Source organism: Carassius auratus, chromosome 39, assembly GCF_003368295.1.
Source record: "Carassius auratus strain Wakin chromosome 39, ASM336829v1, whole genome shotgun sequence".
In the NCBI taxonomy this organism is placed as follows: domain Eukaryota; kingdom Metazoa; phylum Chordata; class Actinopteri; order Cypriniformes; family Cyprinidae; genus Carassius; species Carassius auratus.
The window spans coordinates 6,954,466-6,973,616 of record NC_039281.1 but is presented as its reverse complement, the minus strand read 5'-3'; the positions used below and the strand labels follow the sequence as shown (position 1 = coordinate 6,973,616).

Sequence of the window (19,151 nt, the reverse complement as noted above, 5' to 3'; positions counted from 1 at the left end):
TGATTCACCTTGACATCAGTATCTTGTAAAATAGTTAGTTTTTCCCATCATGTGTGTGTGTGTGTGTATGGTGTCAGTTGTGATTCATCAAATCAAATATGCAACACCTTTGCATCTTTTTAAACTGCATTCATGTGTGGTCTCATTCAAATCCATCATGCATTTTGTGCACACCTTATGTGGTTTGCAATGCTTAAAAAGTGTAAAAAAATATATATATGTTCTGCATATGATGATGCTTGACTGCTACGATGAGGATTGTTCAAGAAGGGTTGGACTGCTGGTGTGGCTCATAATAAGTTGTCGGTAATGGTATATTTTCTCAGTCTGGAAGGTCACTAAATATTTTATCCTGTATCTTGCCATTCTCAGTTGGTTTATTGACAAGTTTGTGACAGAATACCAGCGTCAAGACATGCAGGAGAACACGTCCACTCACTTAAAAATGAAGCTAAACATGTTTTATCTTTGACAGAATCCTACCGTATGATTCTGTGTCGAAGATAAAACATGCATGTTTAGCTTCATTTTTTTTTTCAGAAAAAAATAAAGGCAATAATTAAGTACCTCAAATAAGTGCAAAATATTTTCTGAATTTCATGATTAATGTGGCCCCTAACATATATTTTATGCAGCACAACAGATGCCATGTATTACAGACTGAACTTCACTGATCACTGATATTCACTGTATTTTCTCCATAGTTAATTGCTTCTCATCTCCTCTCGTTTGAGACTGTGCTAAAAAAGCACTAAACTGAGCACACAAATACTGCTGCCCTCCATCTGTTGACCCAGAAATGACTGGGGGTCACATTAATTTTTGTTTGCAGAGTATGATGATGAATGCAATGCAGTGTACGTATTTAACAATCCAGATGTGAGCGAGTTTATCATGGTGTGTGAGAGTGTGAAAGCCAGAGTAACAGATGAAATATATATAGCAGGAGCACAAAAACGTTCACATTACAACATTTAACAAACACATAAAAAACATTAAAAAAAAAAAAAAAACATATATTCAGGAAGTAACAGATTGAGAAAAACAGCTTAAACCAGGTACGTTGCCTTTAAATTCGTCCGTAAGATTTGGATACCATAGGAACATTTAAAGAAAAGTTTAGCAATTCCTTGCTGACCAATGCTGTTTTTCACAATAATTGTGAGATATTAAGTAATAATTTAATTGTTTCAGTAATTTTAAATGTTATAGGTGAATTTAAGCATATCATCATTCTAATGTATTTGGTGCATAAAAATAACATTTTTGTTGTTTAAATGAAAAGCATTTATTTGAAATGTAACATTATTATATTTTAAAGGAAGATATTATGTATGTATTGTCACTCTTGATTAATGCATTCCTTCTGAAAAAAAAAGACTTTTAATTTTTTGGAATTTATAAGATTACAATTAATTGAAATAAATACAGTACATTCTGTATATTAAACATAATTTTATTTTATATATTTCATAGTGTTTTCTACATTAGATGGGAAATGGCAAAGACAACACAGATTCTCTCACAGAGGAACTCATTTAAAAGTCGGGTTTCATCCCATATTCAATTTTCTAAATTAAAAAAAATGACATTCACACTTACCATACCCACTGCACAAACATACGGCAGATCATAACAAATACTTGCAAACAGCTGCCAATAATATGTACATCAACATTGTGTCATTTGAAACACTAAACACTACAGTGAAGTAGCAGTCAACGAGGGAAGGGAGCACATGCAATATCATCTGATAACACATGCACCAGTCTCTAAAACCAGTCGCATTCAGCTCATCTTTGCATCCAATAAAATGTACTCTGTTGGAAATCCCTATTCATAACAAGAAATTATTGAACCCTATAGATTACATAAATGTTATGATGAACAGTTCAAAGACAGAAGTGCCTTAGAATATAAAATGCAGCTGTTTGTGATGTTCACACACACATATACATATTCTTCAATCAGTTCAGTTTGGCAGTATTTTTTTTTTTTTATCTTTTATAATGATTAGTAAGCATTATGACAGTTTGTCATGAAGCATAATTGAGCCATAAAAAGCTGCATGGAGATTTTTTATGGCTTAAGTTTGATTTCCTTTGATCACTGAAAACTACTAAAACTGCAAAACATCTGCAGCATGAGAAGATAAAGCCAGCGCAGGGTTCACGTTTAAAATTACTATTCACCAAGCGCAGCAATTCAGACACATCTTACAGGAAAAGTTCACCCAAAAATGAAAATTTGCTGAACATGTACTCACCCCCAGGCCATATAAGATGTAAATGAGTTTGTTTCTTCATCTGAACAGATTTGAGGAAATCTGGCATTGTTTCACTGGCATCCATCCCCTGCTGTGAGAGTTGTGTTAATATAGACTCGTATTTTCCCCAGAAGCGACGGTTTAAAGTTAAAATGCCTTGTTGGATTTGTTTATTACAAACATGCAGCTCTTCACTTCAATGCATTAAATGATGGACTGGAATGGTGTGGATTGCTTGTGGATTATTGTGATATTTTTATCAGCTGTTTGGACTCTCATTCTGATGGAATTCATTCTGATGTAATGAATTTAAAGTGTAAAGTGATGCAATGCAAAATTTCTCCAAATCTGGCCTGATTGCTTGAATCAAAAAGTTGTACATTTCCCAACAACCAAAGACACATCAATTTACCGTTGACCTACATTTGATATTTCATAAACATACATTATATTTCACATTGTGCACTATTTTATATATATATATATATATATACAACAGGGAGCCAGCCTCTGCTTCAGTCTCTTGTACAAATCTGCGTAACCTCTATACTGCTGTTTAGCTGTAGTGAAATGTGCTTCAAGATAACCTGCATCGCGAAAAATGTTTACGCCATATGGGACGACTGAAAACATCACATTTCATAGTACACTGGTTTGGGTGAGCACATATGGGCTCCAATATTTTACAAAAATAATCATCCATCCCACAGCTGGATTCCAATCTGATGATGGCATGCAACACTACAATCAGTCAATTAGCACGTGCTGAAAAGAACATATTTTCCAACCAAACTGGACGGGGTGCGATTGAACTCGCAATACTAGATGAGGCCGCATTATCTCTAAACACTAATAACATCAGTTATAACTACATCGTAGACATTGTAAGACCATGCAATAATTCTACAGATTCCTAAAGGGCAAACAATGAGGAAAGTTGCATTTCACACACACTTATTTGTTTTCCCTGAAAGTGACTATTAATACTGATAGTGCTTCTGTTGCTTTCAGCCGTTGAGCTTCATATACTATGTGCACGAGATGAGCTTCCCCTCTATAACCCACTCACACGGGACCTTTGATCCACTGAAGTCTCTTAAAACATGACCTCCTCACAGCTGCCGTAGTCACTCTCCACCATATCTGATCCAGCATAACTGTTGAGTGTCCTTCTAGTAGATCCAGGCCGCGTAGATCTGTCTCCGTCCGCATAGGAAGGCTGTGCCACGCTCAAACGCACGCTGAGCCTCTTAAAGCCACTGGAGACGTTGTCCAGGCTGCGAGTGTGCTGGGTAGGGTAGTAGCTTATGGCAGTGTACTCGTTAGGGCACTGAGAGCTGGGAAGTGGCAGACCATCGGGCCCCAAGAAGTCATCTAAATTCTGATTGCTGTAACAAGGGGGTAATGGAGCGCGGCGGTCGGCGCGGTCCAGCGGGAAAGGAAAGCCTCCGAAGCGAGAGTTCCTGCGTGACTCTGTGTTGGCCGTCGAGAAGGTGCTTTCCACAATGTCAAACTGTGGGAACTCTTGAACCGTGGGTCGGCCGTAGTAGTCCGGATCAGCTGGATACACTGTGAATGAGAGTTATTCTTTATTTCTTGCAAACAGGGGTTGCACAAATCAGTTCTGAGAGTAGTAGATGAGTTAGGTCTATGTCGACGGGTTGTGCCACAGGATTTCACTTGCACTTAGTCATGTGGATATTTTTACGTACACAAGTTCTACATGTAGGTGATGCACAAATATTTAAATTATATTTTCATGTTCTGGTCAAAAGTTTGGGGTTGGTAAGATTTTTATTTTTTTATTTTTTACGTTCATTAAGGCTGCATTTATTTGCTAAAAATGCAGTGAAAACTGTAAAATTGTGCAATATTATTACTATTTAAAATATTTGTTTTAACTTGTTTTTGATATAAGTTAGAATAGAATAGAATTTATTTGTGATGCAAAGCTGAATTTTCAACAGTCTTTATTCCAGTCTTCAGTGTCACAAGACCTTCAGAAATCATTCTGGTGCTCAAGAAACATTTAGTATCATTATCAATAATGGAGTTGTGTTGCTTAACATTTTTGTCCATTTTAAAGTGCCCTCGACAAAATATTTTTTTTTAACCCTTTAGAACCTAAAGCTAAAATAGGTCGTTTTCACTCATTTTTTTTTTTTTTTTGAGTATAAAATTATAACATAATGTGGTATCTTCAAGTGCAAGGTTATTATAATTATAGAAAATGATAGGCTTTCTGGAAATTACAGTTTTTGTCCATTATTTTGTGTGATGAGTAAATAGAATTTAAATAGACGAAAAACATTTAAAATGGTAAGATCCCAAACATTTGGACTTTATTTATTTATTCTATATTGTCTAAACAAATAAAACATTTTTAAAAAGTAAATACTTTTTTAAAATGGTTTCAGGAATCGCAGATCATTATGAGATTTATATTATTAAACTGTATTTAAAGATTAACTTTAAGTGAGAGATGACAGCAGGGCTAAGTGGAAATAAACGCAAAATTAAATACACAAAATATGCACCAATCTAATATCGACATATACTGACCAAATAAAAGTCTCCACTTTCATCCTCTAATTATATGGGTATCGATGTGGTGTGCATCCCTAACGGCAAGAGCAGGAGATAATTCCTCTCACTGGTGAGTGACTTTAATATTATTATTAAACCAATAAAATACCCAATATGTCCAAATATATGAAACTATTAAAGTGTCGCTCAGAGTTTCTCACTATGCAAGTGGGACATGACAGTTTTTTGCACTGTTAATGACAGTTTATGGTGATCCACTCATAAACTTTCCATCAACGCAATGTTGGATGCTCCACAAACAGCAGAGACTCTGCATTAGGTAAACACTGTCCTAATAACTACTTGAATTTAGAAAAAATTGCATGTTTATGTTCAAATGGAAAAATTCTCAACTGTTTCTGAAATGCTTGAGTGTCAGGGATGTGCTTGAGAATTTTAGTATGCCACAATTTTAAATGTGATATTTACATTTAAAATCATGCCACAGCTTTTCAGAAGAGAAACACATGAGAAAGTGTTCAGTGCTGCAGCAAACAGAAGATATCACTGAATATGACCTGCACCTGCTTTTCCATTGTCCTGCAACCCCTTTCGTCTTTTACGATGTGACTAAATTCCAAATGAAGTGAAGTGGCTGTTGAAGCTGAGAAAATAATAAATAAGTTCTCACCTTCGTAGTCGTGCTCCCAGTTGTTTTTCATAACAGAGTCGTTATCAGAGCTGGTGGAGGGTGGAGGAGGTAGATTAGGAGCAACGCTGCAAATCACAGGACCCTGAGGCCTCTGGGACTGAGAGCCCACCTGAGGGCCGAGCTCTCTCTGTTCACAAGGTTTGAGGGAATGAAACGGGCTGTTAACCATATCACCTGTGGAGCCAATCAGGGTGCTGACCTCCATAGGAGAGCTGATCTCAGTTATTTTCATCATGCTTTTAGGCAAAGTTGGGAAGTAGCCGTTGGAGTCCTGCACGCAGCCGGACTTGTGCTTCTTACGGCTGACGTAGTGTTTTCGGAAACACACAAAGGCCGCGATGAGGAGGACAAGCCCCAGTATGCCTGCACAGATCTCTGCGATTTCCACATAAGAAAGGGAGGTGTTGCGCTCACAGTGGATTGAGTTTTCAGCGACTGAACACTGAAAGCCATTCCGACATGCATTGGGAGTGCATGCATTCTGACATCTGCAAAGAGAAGGAAGAGTTGACTGAATGTAGGAGTGTGTGTTCATGGGCCACAGTGATCTAGATATTCTCACACTCGGTCACAGATAACACATGGAAAAATATAATATCTTCCTCATTCCAAACTACGTCCAGTGTATCAGATACATTTCTTTTACATTTTCTTTATGCATGCAAACAGTTATGTTATCAAGCTATCATCTGGGTGTTTCAACAACTCTTATCATCTTGAGAAATAAAGAGGATTTTATTTTTAACATTCCATATTATTTAATCTGAGATATCTTGATATTATTGAATGCTAGGGTTAACTTTCCTTGGCAGTGTTTTCTGTTGCCAGGCACCTCCAGCATTTTTGAACATTTTCACAAAATGGTCAAAATATTTTGCTGTGTGAATATCTGAACATAACAATATGTTAAAAGTTTTTAAACCAACCATTTTTTATCAACACAGTTGTTTTGGCAATTTTTCAGTTAAACGCAGTCAGTTATGTCTTAAGTGAACATAAAATAATCGGGAAAGTGATTGTGCATTCAGTGACCAGATGTTTCAAGTCAGTTAATATTAATCAAACAACAAAAGAAAACGAGAGAATTATTCACCGCTCTTTACTGAATAACTTAAGTAATTTTAATAAAAATCTGTGTGTATTTAATTAATACGGGGAAAACTATGCATTGTTTTATTTTCACATTTGATTAATTGATTCAATTTCTGTAGAGTAGACTATTATATTTAATATAAAGGATTGTTTATTTTAATTTTTATAACAGTGTTTGTAAAGTTTCCCGTCTTGGATATACATAAACAGTGATGCTGTGAGGACCAATATAGTGTTATGCATTAATGCACACAGAGATAGACACACAGAAGGACATCTATTGATTGAATATCTCACTCCATGACTAATTTACTCAAGCTTTGGTGTTATATATGAAAGAGGACAATCGATAATGTTTTAATATGTTACCTCAAAAGCACACAGCAAATAGAAAATGCACATAACATGTAACCTGTGTGCGTGAGGGTTCATTCTCATGCAAATTAGTCAGAATACTCAATGCCTTTCTCCAAGGACATAATATGCATGTGTGATTTCAAGAGCTTCGCTGTGTGAGTCTCACCTGTTTCCAGCGATTTGTGCAGAGCAGTTGCAGATGTACCCTTGATTATTTGGCATACACAAACCATTGGCACATGGCTGGGATGCACAAAGATCGTCCGGCAGGATGCTGTTCTCACAGCGAGAGCCAGAGTATGGCGATGGACAGCTACAGTGAAACTCTGGAGGACGGATGGAAAAAATGCATCTTAGAGTAATAATGAGAATAACAAAGACATTTCCATAGGAACTTCTCTGTGCTGACATGAAAGTGAATATTGACACTGGGGTATTGAGAGATCTTTTGAATGGAGATGCAGTGGAGATTATTTTCTCCCTAGCTTTATTTCCATATCTGTGTTTTGCTGCATATATACTCCAAAGACTATGGCATTTCTGTTTGTTGTCCCTTACCAATTTGTTAAGGTACCTTGAATAATATTCAAGAATTAATTCCTTACTTCCCAATCACTTACTTCCCAGTATAACATGAATCAATATGGTGAAATATTTAGGTGGTGAATTTATTTGCTCACTTTCAGACATTAGCACTATAATGGACACGTTCAATTAGTTTAAGTTAAATGCATTTTTAAACTGACAAAATTTTACAGCTTTTATTAACATAGATTATTGTTGATTTATATAGAAAATAAAATGTTTTCAACTTAATTTTTTATTAAACCTAAATCTGTTTTTATTTTTTGTTTACATTAACTTACGTCAACAATTGAAAAATTATTGTGAAGTGTCATCATTTTTTTTTTTCAGCACAAACCTTTTCTGTTTTTATTATTTCTACACATGCATCTTATTTTACAGAGATGTTTGTGTACATTTTCTAGTGATCCTGGCAGCAGAAATTCATCATATGATGATGAAATCATGTAGCATTATAATCATCCATATGTCAAAACTCAAGGTGTAGACAAGCAAGATGGAAAACTGTAGTGTGCAAATGGCTTTCAGATTTACTGACCTAATTTGCAGATTATATTTTATGGATTGGTAGGTAAAACAATAATCAATGTGTTTGCAAATATTCCCCCATAAGAGTAACATTGCTTTCCCACCTTCACTGGGGTCTTCAACACAAGTGCCTCCATTCTCACAAGGATTACTGGCACAGATCTTCACATCAGAGCAGCACTGGTAGATCCCGAAAACTCTGCCGGTCTGCGGGCCGGTTCCTGTCATCACCTCCTCTCCTCTCACCATCTCTCCATTGAACTGTATGCTCTCCAAACATCCAGTAAAGCCCAGTCCCCCTGCATCTGTGCTGGGATTGAAGTTGGCCAGCACCAGGGCTCCACCGGACTGACTGAGTTTGCAGGGCTGAGGCAGAACCACAGAGTTGGAGTGGCTGGCATCAATGGTGAGTCTAAGGGTTGAGCCGTTGACCTCCAGAGAGACGTGGTGCCAGCGGCCATCAGCCACAGGGTGGTTGACCACATGCAGATTGGCAGGAAGCATGTTGCCACATCTATATCTGAGCCACAGCTCCTTGTCCACCAGCTAGAAAAACACACAAATGAGTCAATGACAAAAAAACTGTATTCATGAGAAGAACTGGAAAATGAAAAAGTTTGAAATGAACACTTTGTATTCATAAAGGTTTCATATGGATTTGAAAAACTTTTATAATATTCTTAATATAGAGGGTTAATCTACTGACTGTGAAAATGACGTGGTGTAAGCATTAAAAAAGTGATGACATATTTTCACTTTTAATTCAAATTTTCTGATTTACACTTTATGAAATTATAATGATAAAAGTTAATTAATTGTTCATTAATGAAAAATATTTTTGGGTGCAACTTCGCAACCTGAAATAACGTTACCCGGTTAATTTTTCAAGGTCATATGACCTTGACACACAGTCATGAGGACTTTGATTCTGCGACTCATGATCACTACTGCGCGGAATCGGCCTCCAAATGAATCACTGTTGTGTAGACTCACCCCTTGACCAGATACCCACACTTGCAGTGTTTGCACTTGACCACTTATATGTCGCACTTCCTGTATTTGGTCTGTTCAAATGAGCATTAAGGCCACAAGTGTGTGTAGACTTTTCATTACCTGATAGGATACACTTAGAGTGTTGTAAAAATGCACGTTTACAGAACTTTGTCTTTATCTACATTGGAAAATTTCCATGAGCTCTGGAGAGTTCTCGGCAAAAAGTCTCACGATTTATTTCCACAACATGATGCATGATTGTATACACTAAGGCTTGTATTCGAGAAAGTGTGGATTTAGTGTGCATTAAGGGTACTGCACTTTGGCGTTTTTAAGATCTGGGACAGTCATGTATACTTACTTCCTGTCACACACGCGTGCTCTCAAGTGGCTAAGACCGCAAGTGTGGGTATTTGGACAAGGGGTCAGGCTCCAAATGAATCATGTCTGCACCGACTTAGGTTGCAAATAACATAATTTTCGCAAGATGACAGTGGCTATACTACGATATTTAGGCTTCACTTTTGTATAGTGTAAGGATTTGTAGACGCTATGGTCGAACTACATCAACAAATTAACATAATCTTAAAGCTGTAAAATACACAGATACTTAACCAGACGCAGACGTGGTTCAACTCCAAAGAAATTTGAATTTCAAACTTCAGAAGAAAAGTTCAACACTCACTCTGCAAACATATAATTGACTTTATTTATAGGAAGTAAGTGCACAAGACTGTCCCAGGTCTTAAAAACGCCAAAATAAATAACGTCTATGTTTGTAGTAAAGTCTAAAATTTAAGGCATGATCATCACAGAAGAGAAGTATACATTTCATATTGAATGTAAAGAAAAATGAGCATTAGGAAAAACATCTTCAGTCTTGCAAATATTCAAAAAACATGAAGACAAAAGTAGGCTATAGACTTATTAGCTGTAGCCTGGCGTCACATATTTACGGACTGTGCCCAGGTTGCTGGAGAGTTAGCGATGCTCTTGCTGAAGTAGGTTTGATAGGTTGTGTTTCTGCACAGCTGGAAGTGTGTGCTCTCTGCACTCGCTCTGTGGGAGATAAGAAGCCCTTTGTGTGTGCTAAAGGTAGTTGTGAATGACAGAGCTCGAGGGAGAACGCGGTTAGTTCTACTTCAATCACACCAACAACTTTTTTATGCTACAAAGCATTCAAACAGACGCTGACACTATGCATCCTCAGCGATCCACCCACAGTAATGGATCACTCACATAAGCATGTATTAGTTTCCTGTTCTGTGCATTAAAAAAACATAGTGTGTGTGTGTGTGCACTTCACATCTGAAAGTATTACACTGGTGCTGAGAGTATACATTATTAACAATCATCTCCTTCACAGCAGCCCCTTAATTGCTGCGGCAGAGTCTTCAGAGACTTTTGCGATGTGAGGAGTGAAGCACAGAGCCTTTTGCTCTGATCTGATACCAGTCAGCCCATGGGTTTTGCTCATTTGCTTTCATTGGACAGAGCTTCTGTTTGATTTTGCTGTGCTGGGCTGAGCTGAGTGTGCAGTGATGGTGGTGGTGAGATGAGCACAGAAAAGGAAGAGAGGAAGAGGAACTCTCCCCAAGAGAACTCGATGAAGGTGAATGTTCCTCGAGGGCAATGCTGAGTTTGACAGGTAAGAAGAAGAAAAAAAACTAAAAACTAAACTAAAAGCATATGATCTCGCTGTGCTTGTAAATCAGAAAATAACACAGCTAACTAAACATTTATGGTTAAGCATGCAATAATTATTTAAGCGATTATTATTATTGTTAAGGAGGTGATATTCCCTGCCCAGTTATTTGCCTTGTGAAATGATGACTGCAGAGTATGATGGCAAAATTCTATTCTGTTTTGCTGATATGGTTAAACTAACCAATATTCATCATCAATACTCAATTCTCTGTATATTTGACAATCATCGGTCAGTCATGGCATACTGTGGCAAAAGTTATTTCAACTCACATTAATGTGCAACGATTTATTTGGCAAGCAGCTGTGTATTAAGTGAGATCGTTTAAATTGCGCTGGTCGTTTTAGCAAAATACACCATGCATTAATGAATAATTTCCTGATCGTCCTATATACATGCCTGTTGGTCACGACCGCATGACTATTATCCCTCACTTGATTACTGTTATTATCTCTCAGTGAATGATTGGATAAAAGCTCTGTTTCTGCTTTATTGTCCACTGGATTCATAAAAGTAGCATCCTATTCAAGATGGCAGCAACTCCTCATGAACAAATAGCATGGGATTTAAACAGGAACGGGGTTGACAACCGATGGATTACTAGAATAAACATTTTTATAGATACTTTGGTAACACTTTATAATAACTGCACACTATTAATCATTAATTAAGCATATAATTCATAATTTATAAAGCATTAATAGACAGTAATAAGCAGTTTATAAATACAGATATAAATGCTTTATTCTTAATTTAAAAGCATATCTATAATGTGTTTAATAATTGTATTTTCATACTTTATTCATGATTAATTTATAATTTCTCAATGAAGTATAGCATTATTTACAAACCAGTTATTTAGGAGTTGCCAGTGATTCATAAGATCACAAGAAATGTAGTAAATTCAGTTAGTTATAAAGCATATAGTAGTGGTCAGTTAACTATTTATGTGAGCTCATCTAAAGTGAGTCTAGTTATGCCTTGTAAAGCATTTATAAAGGATATTTAAAGGCTCAGTTATCTTCTAAACAAAAAACAGAAACAAACACAACACAGTGATGCAGAACATAGAAATATTAACAGCATTTAAATCTCATTTGTAAAAGCTTTACAAGGCATAAATAGTCCTCACTTTAGATGAGCTGACAAAAATAGTTAACTAACAACTACATGAATTAACCCTGAATTACAGTAGAAATACATGTTAATAAACCATTTATTAACACTATAAGTAACTATTACTATATGTCTGAATAAAAAGATGTATGAATGCACATTTAAATAGTTTATTAATCATTTACTTACAATTTCTAAGTGATCTTATGAACCACTGACAACTCCTTAATAACTGGTGTGTAAATAATGCTATACTTAATTTAGAAATGATAAATTGATCATTAATAAAGTATGAAAAAATACATTATAGATATGCTTTTAAATCAGGTATAAAGCATTTATATCTGTATTTATAAACTGCTTATAAATGTCTATTAATGCTTTATAAATGATGAATTAACAGTTTCCTAATGCTTAACTAATGATTAATAGCATGCAGTTATTATACATTTTTACAGATACTTTTAAGTTGTGAATGACTGTTTTTGTATGAATGTATTCACTAGTTTGGGGTATATAAGATTTTTAAATGTTGATAAGACCTCTCCAAAAATACAGTAAAAGTATAGTAAACAGTAATATTGTTAAATATTATTACAATTTAAAATAACTGTTTTCTATTTAAATATATAGTATTTTCAATATGCAATGTTATGCTAATCTGAATTTTCAGCAGTCTTCAGTGTCACATGATCCTTCAGAAGTCATTATAATATGCTGATTTGCTGCTCAAAAAACATAATTATTATTATTATCAATGTTGAAAACAGTTGTGCTGCTTAACATATTTAGGCAAACTTATTTATTTATTTGAGTCATTCTTTGACGAATAGAAAGTAAGAGAAAAAGCATTTATTTTTTATTATAAAGGTCTTTACTGTCACTTTTGACCAATGTAATCAATCCTTGCTGAATAAAAAGCTTTTTAAATTAATATATATTAAAAAAAACAACATATATCATTCATTCTATCTACTATTTTGGATAAAATGTTGCATTAGAATTTGGTCCACATGCTGAATCTCAGATGAATAATTTTATACCATGCTGTTCGGAAGACTCTTGGCATCAGGATTGTGTCTGTGATTTCTTACAATGCTGTCTAGGTAGGTTTCGTAACAGACCTCCTGATGTGAGTCGAGTTAGAAGAAAAACCTAATTATTGCGATCAATGCCCCCATGCTTGGACTCTTCAATGCATTAAAGGGTATCAGTTCTACCGTATCTATCCCACCACAGATCTCGTTTCTCTTAATAATGTTAGATAGATCACAGCTGTCAGTATTCATGAATGCTACAGCTGCTCAACTGACAAGTCACCTTTTCTTCCCTTTCTTGTCAAATGTGGCTTTTCTCAAATAGGCTCGATTTCCATTTGAAAGTAATTACTTAAAAAGGTAAGAAAACTGAAAGAAAGTACTAGCTTAGCAATTGATTCAAATCTGACAACTTTTCAAAGCACGAGCTGTCGCTAAATTGAAAGAATGAAAAGACGTGAACTGATAGGATTTTTGCTAAGGATCGCCAGAATGTTAATTCTCCAGAGAGATTCTCCATAAATTATGTCAGGTATAGCTTTGCAGCGTGTGAAGAGCAGTTCCCCGAAGATTTCTTAGATGACCATGTTTAACAATTCCTTTTGAATCCCCTCTGCAACAGTGAAATGGTCCAGCTTGCCAAGTTTCAAAACCCAGAGGTAAAGCTTTGAAAAAAAAAAGCTGAGTGCACTTTTGATGTTGCAACAAGACGTTTTTTTTTAATATTCAATTATGGTGCCTAATTGAGGTGTCCTCCAGGAGAGATGTCATATGATTTTGAAGCAGAGGTCGGCGTTTCAAGTCATGCTCGCTGCATTCTTTATCTCACAATGTATAGGACATGAATGCACTTTTTAGTTTTTCTTTCGTGCGGTACCTTAAAGACTTCCTCTAGCTGAAGCTTCAAAGCTGCATTCAGCCATTTAAATAATCAAATACTCAAAGAGTCCTCACTGTGCCTCCGAGTCAAAGGAGGAGAGCAGTCTGCCATGGATTCATCATAACACTCATTTGAGAAATACAGGTTGATTTATCACTGATGTGCTCAAAGGGTGGGATGAAATCCACATCACAAGCTGTTTCAATCCCTTCTGGGATGTGCTCTTGAATATTAATGCGTTTAATGTGCAGTTAGTCGTGAACAAACAAGCTTCTGCTGCAAACATTTGGTCATTGTATTTGTCATGGGGTGGAGTGAAGTTTCCTGTGATCGTTCTATTGTGATCTGGATGGCAGGGGGGTTTGTATTATAGAGTTTTACCTGCGGCAGTTCCCTCAAAGTAAGCTTTTTATACAAGACAAAAGAATGAGCTAAAAACGGTTTTGTTAGTATGCTTGAAAAATGTGATACCTCTAGTTTTCCCCAGTCAGAAGCATTGGTGGACATCACTGTGCCCTCTTCTGCAGACGTCTTGAGTCGAAGAGACAGGTGGAAGTTTTCATTGCTCTCTTCCATTTCATAGAGGTATTTCAGATAACCCTTGCCGTCAAATCTCACTGCAGATTCTGCAACACAGGAAGCATAAATACATTTGGTAAAATGTGCGATGCATTTACCTGGACCTGAAAAATTACAGTAAAGAAAACATTTTACAAAGTAAAATTTATATTTCAAATAAATGTTGCTCTTTGTCTATCAATGAATCTTGAATATAAAAGCAAAAACTTTTATTTTTTTATTTTTTTTACATTGATAATAAGACATGTTTCTTGAGAAGCAAATTTGCATATTATACTTATTTCTGAAGAATCATGTGACACTGAAGACTGGAGATTAATGATGCTGAAAATTCAGTTTTGCATCACAAGAATAAATTACACTTTAAAAGATATTCAAATAGAAAACAGTTATTTTAAACTGTAATAATATTTCACAATATTAATGTTGGACTGTATTTTTGATTAAATAAATGCAGCCTTTGTGAGCATATGAAAATTATGTCAAAAGACTGAAAAAATCTTTCTATCTACAAACTTTTGAACAGTAGTGTACGTGTAAAACATAAGATATTTTGAAAAAACTTTCAAACTGATTTTTACCAGAAAATGAAAGCAAATAGTGATACGGAGACTTAAAGCTGTAAAAAGAACAAAATAAAATTGGATTTAAACTATCATCCTGTAAATCCTACAGTATGAGTGTGCTCCTTGTGAAACAGACTGAGATTAAAGTCATTATTCTTTGAATGTCTTTCCCTCTGGCATAGCTCTCAAATCTAATTCATGTTTACATGCATTTAAATGTAAAGTGCCACAACGCATCAAATAGATTTGATGATGCCAAATGCCATTAGTTCTTACATGACTCAAATTTAAATATGAACATTAATAGCAATTGAGATTACAGAAGGGACAATGTTCTGTGAATAGCAACTTCTTTCTGATCATGTAACTTCAGACACATTGGAGCATAATGATAATAAAGTCATAGACCAGTGGTTCTCAACCTTTTTGTCTCTAAGGCCCCCATTGACCATAACAAAATTCAAACGCCCCATGACTTTTCTCTGTCATTTGTTATTTACTGAATCATTATGAAAAAATATATTTAACATATATATATATATATATAATATATAAATAATAACAATGTACTCACAGCATAACTATAAAAGTCTATATACATTATAAAAAATACCCATAGCATTTAAAGATTTTATTTTATTTACTTATTAATTTACTTTTCTATGTCTAGAAATCACATGCCATGAGAATCCTAGTTTGTCAAAGACAAAAGGTTATCAAAAGTGTCTTGATTTTCATGATTTTCAAGTCATCTTGAGGGCCCTGGGATCATTGATATTGGCTATTGTTTTTTGTCCTTACTGGAGCTTAAAAGCCTCGTAAAGCGTGAAATTAATGTGAAATCTCCTTTTGTGTTCCCTTGACAATGAAAACCCTATGGTTTTGGAATGGTATGAGGGTGCATTTAATATAGGGTGAACTGTCCCTTTAAACCATACCCAGAGCAGTCAAAATAAAGGTGCAACTAAGTGAGAAATGGGACAACATTCAAGGCCTCAAGTTTTGTCTAAATCCTCAGTGGAATGCAGAATAAGACGCTGGTCTCGTTGCCTACCATTGCAGGAGCACACGCTCTCCCATCTGTGCTGCGGGGTGATGAAGTTGGCCCGTGCAGTGGCGTAGTTACTCATTCTCCCCTGCTTCATCACTACAGCATTCCTGCAACCCCGAGGTGGACAACCAGCACCAACACAACCATCATGCTTCATTCTCAAGATGTTCAAACCCAGCGTATCTTCTACGGCTGAAAGGACCCCAGTGAGGCGCTGAGCAGACATGGGCTGGACGGAGCCGTCCTGAGCTCTCCGGACCAGCAGTACCTCCATGTTGACGGAGTCTGGCTGCTGTTGCAAGCTGGCAATGTGCAGCTCTTGTCTGGGGATGTTTAACTCAAAGCCCAGGCTTCGCTGGAGGCCTCTCCAGTGATCAGACACGAACTCTTCCGCCGAAAGTCCAGCAAACTGCAACGTGAAGCCCTGATCCAGATCGTGTTGAGTGGGAGTCCAAACATAGACCTTTACTTCCGCCCAGATGTTAAATTTCCCATCGGACACGCTCACGTTCAAGCGGTACAGGCCTGGATCCAGGTTCTTCTCCACCACGATCTTTCCATCCACTGCGTCCACAGAAAACAGGCCTTGGTCCTGGCCTTCAGAAGCCAGTTTGTAAGACAGGACGTCTTGGGGATCTTGGTCCGTGGCGTGCAGCTTGCCGATGACACGTTTGGAGAACACCCCACCAGCGGTGGTGATGAAAACCTCTAGAGGAGTCACAGTGGGTGGATAACGGCTCTGCTCGGTGATGTTGATTTTCACCACGCATATTGAGGACAGAGGAGGGTGGCCGCTGTCAGTGACCTGTGGAGATGATATTTATGTGATGGGTGAAAAAAAACATTGCGACATGTGAACAATACACTGACCTTTGAAGAGTCGCTTTAAATAATTTAAGACGGTGTGATAGAATCACTGGTGCACAGATAACAAATGAAGTTTAGTTCAGGTTGTCTCATCCCATACATGCCATATTCCATTTGAAGGTATAGTTCACATAAAAACGAAAGATTCTGTCATCATCTATGCACTCTATTGTTGTTCCAAACACGTATTACTTCTTGTTTTTCTTCTGTGGAAGATGTTTTGCTACCCTTTTCTACATAATGATAGTGAAGGAATATAAAGGGTCGTGTGCCCCTTATAATTTAATTGGGAATAATTTGAACCTACAATTTTGCAACCTACTGAAATGTATATAATATAATATAATATAATATAATATAATATAATATAATATAATATAATATAATATAATATAATATAATATAATATAATATAATATAATATAATATAATATAATGGAATGGAATGGAATAGAATAGAATAGAATAGAATAGAATACAATGGAATAGAATAGAATAGAATAGAATAGAATAGAATAGAATAGAATAGAATAGAATAGAATAGAATAGAATTTTGCATTATGAATTGGAAGAAGCAAATTCTGAACTTTCCCCTACAATGATGAGGACTGAGGTTACTGCTTTAAAAGTGAAAAAAATAATAAATATATATATATATATACGTGCGCGTGTGTGTGTGTGTGTGTGTGTGATTGATAAAAAAATAAATAAAGGACTTCTGAAGGCTTGGAATAGTCCTGTAGCATATCATTTTTTATTTTATTTTTTTATTCTGGCTTGTGTTGATTGGACAATTTTTGACAGCACCCATCCTTGTTCACTTTTTTTTTATTATAGGAGCAAGGAGCAGCATTAAAAAAATAATTTTACAGCAGAAAGAGAGACTTATGGGTTTAGAACAACATGAGTAAATGATGACACTATTTAAATTTTGTGTGAACTACCACTTTAATCTCGAAACAAACTTGTGTTGTAAACATGCATTGCACTCGTAACTGAAATGGATGAATGAAATCTTCCACCTGGATTTTTAGCAGATGCTGAGGCTTGCCTCTCCTCCTCAGCGGGGAGGATGCGGACAGCAGTCCTCCTTGGTCAATGTGAAAGCTCCTGTCCTCGTTTCCTGAGACAATATGGAATAGGAACGGAGGGCCGTTCTGAGGCGTATCTCGGTCTGTTACCAGCAGCTGCAGAATTCCACTGCCCACAGCCTCCCCTTCCTGTGTCCAGAAAAACACCATTAATCAAGCCACACGTGTTTGGAAAATACCATCTGACTTCTAGGAAAGTTATAGGTGTCCTTCCTTTCTTGAAAGTAGATGAACAAATAACAAATGTGTTGTTTATTTTTATCAAGATGCAAGTGATTGTGGAACTCACTCCTCTGAGTTTTATTATATTCTATTGCTCTGGCAACAGAATGTATCATGGCGACCAGATAGAAATTGCAGGGAAAATAATAACCATGATCAATCCGCCCTTATGTTTATAGGTTTCTTGCTGTTTTTCAAATCGATAGCATATTTCTCATTCTCACGGGACTCGTTTTCAGTGCCAGATTCTTCTGTGCAAACAAATCTAAGCTTGAAGAAACAGCCCAATTCTGTCAAAATGAAAACACAGCAAGAACAGATGGTGATTTTTATCACTCTGCCTGCATTTGTCAACAAAGTGCTACTGATTGGACTGATATGTGCTCCTCGTGCTTCCTTCAAGCTGGCACAACCGGAAAAGGTAATTGAAACAGAGCGCTCTGCTGGCAGAGATGAGCCTAATTGTTAGTGACCATCTTCATGGTGCTAAACAGCCGCTGCGCTCTGAAGACACAGACACCTTGGGTGGGGGTAAATGGGGTGTGAAAAATATTTCCAAGTCAGCAGTGTTGACCCTACGATTAGAAGCAATGGATCCAGCTGACTCTGAAGGAGTAAACAGAGAGTCCGAACACCGTTGCAGAAAAAAATGACTTTATTATACATGGCTGATTGGCTCTTTAGCCTGAACTCTTGGCTTCCCGTGTGCTCATGTGCAGCTTAGAGCACAAATGAGATGACAGCTGTGTCACCTTTGATGTCCCAAAATCCCATGCTAGTGATTCAGTGCATTGGAAAAAGAAAAGAAAAAAAATGTTTCTAAACATAAAAAATTATATAAAAAATAATAAAAAGGGGTCACAGTTTACTTAAAGCCTTTATGTATAATGCATTATAAAGGTCTTTATAATGTGCATATTTTTATAAATAAAGGCAAACCAAAAAAAGAAAAAATGCATGTTCATTTTTCTAGGTTTG

The 19,151-nt window shown here is 36.4% G+C and overlaps 1 protein-coding gene across 1 annotated transcript in view; it reads right to left on the bottom strand.

Annotated features, from left to right (window-relative positions):
* Nucleotides 1–2,743: 2,743 nt before the first annotated feature.
* Nucleotides 2,744–19,151, bottom strand: part of LOC113057816 (protocadherin Fat 2-like) — a 47,532-nt gene continuing 31,124 nt past the window's right edge. Inside the window, exons 18-24 of the mRNA XM_026225344.1 lie at nt 17,883–18,080; nt 15,997–16,798; nt 14,269–14,423; nt 8,171–8,612; nt 7,120–7,279; nt 5,484–5,992; nt 2,744–3,835 (exon numbers count right to left, since the gene is read on the bottom strand). Coding sequence (XP_026081129.1) covers nt 3,363–3,835; nt 5,484–5,992; nt 7,120–7,279; nt 8,171–8,612; nt 14,269–14,423; nt 15,997–16,798; nt 17,883–18,080 — 2,739 coding nt within the window. The 3' untranslated portion in view covers nt 2,744–3,362. The remainder of the gene's footprint in view (nt 3,836–5,483; nt 5,993–7,119; nt 7,280–8,170; nt 8,613–14,268; nt 14,424–15,996; nt 16,799–17,882; nt 18,081–19,151) is intronic.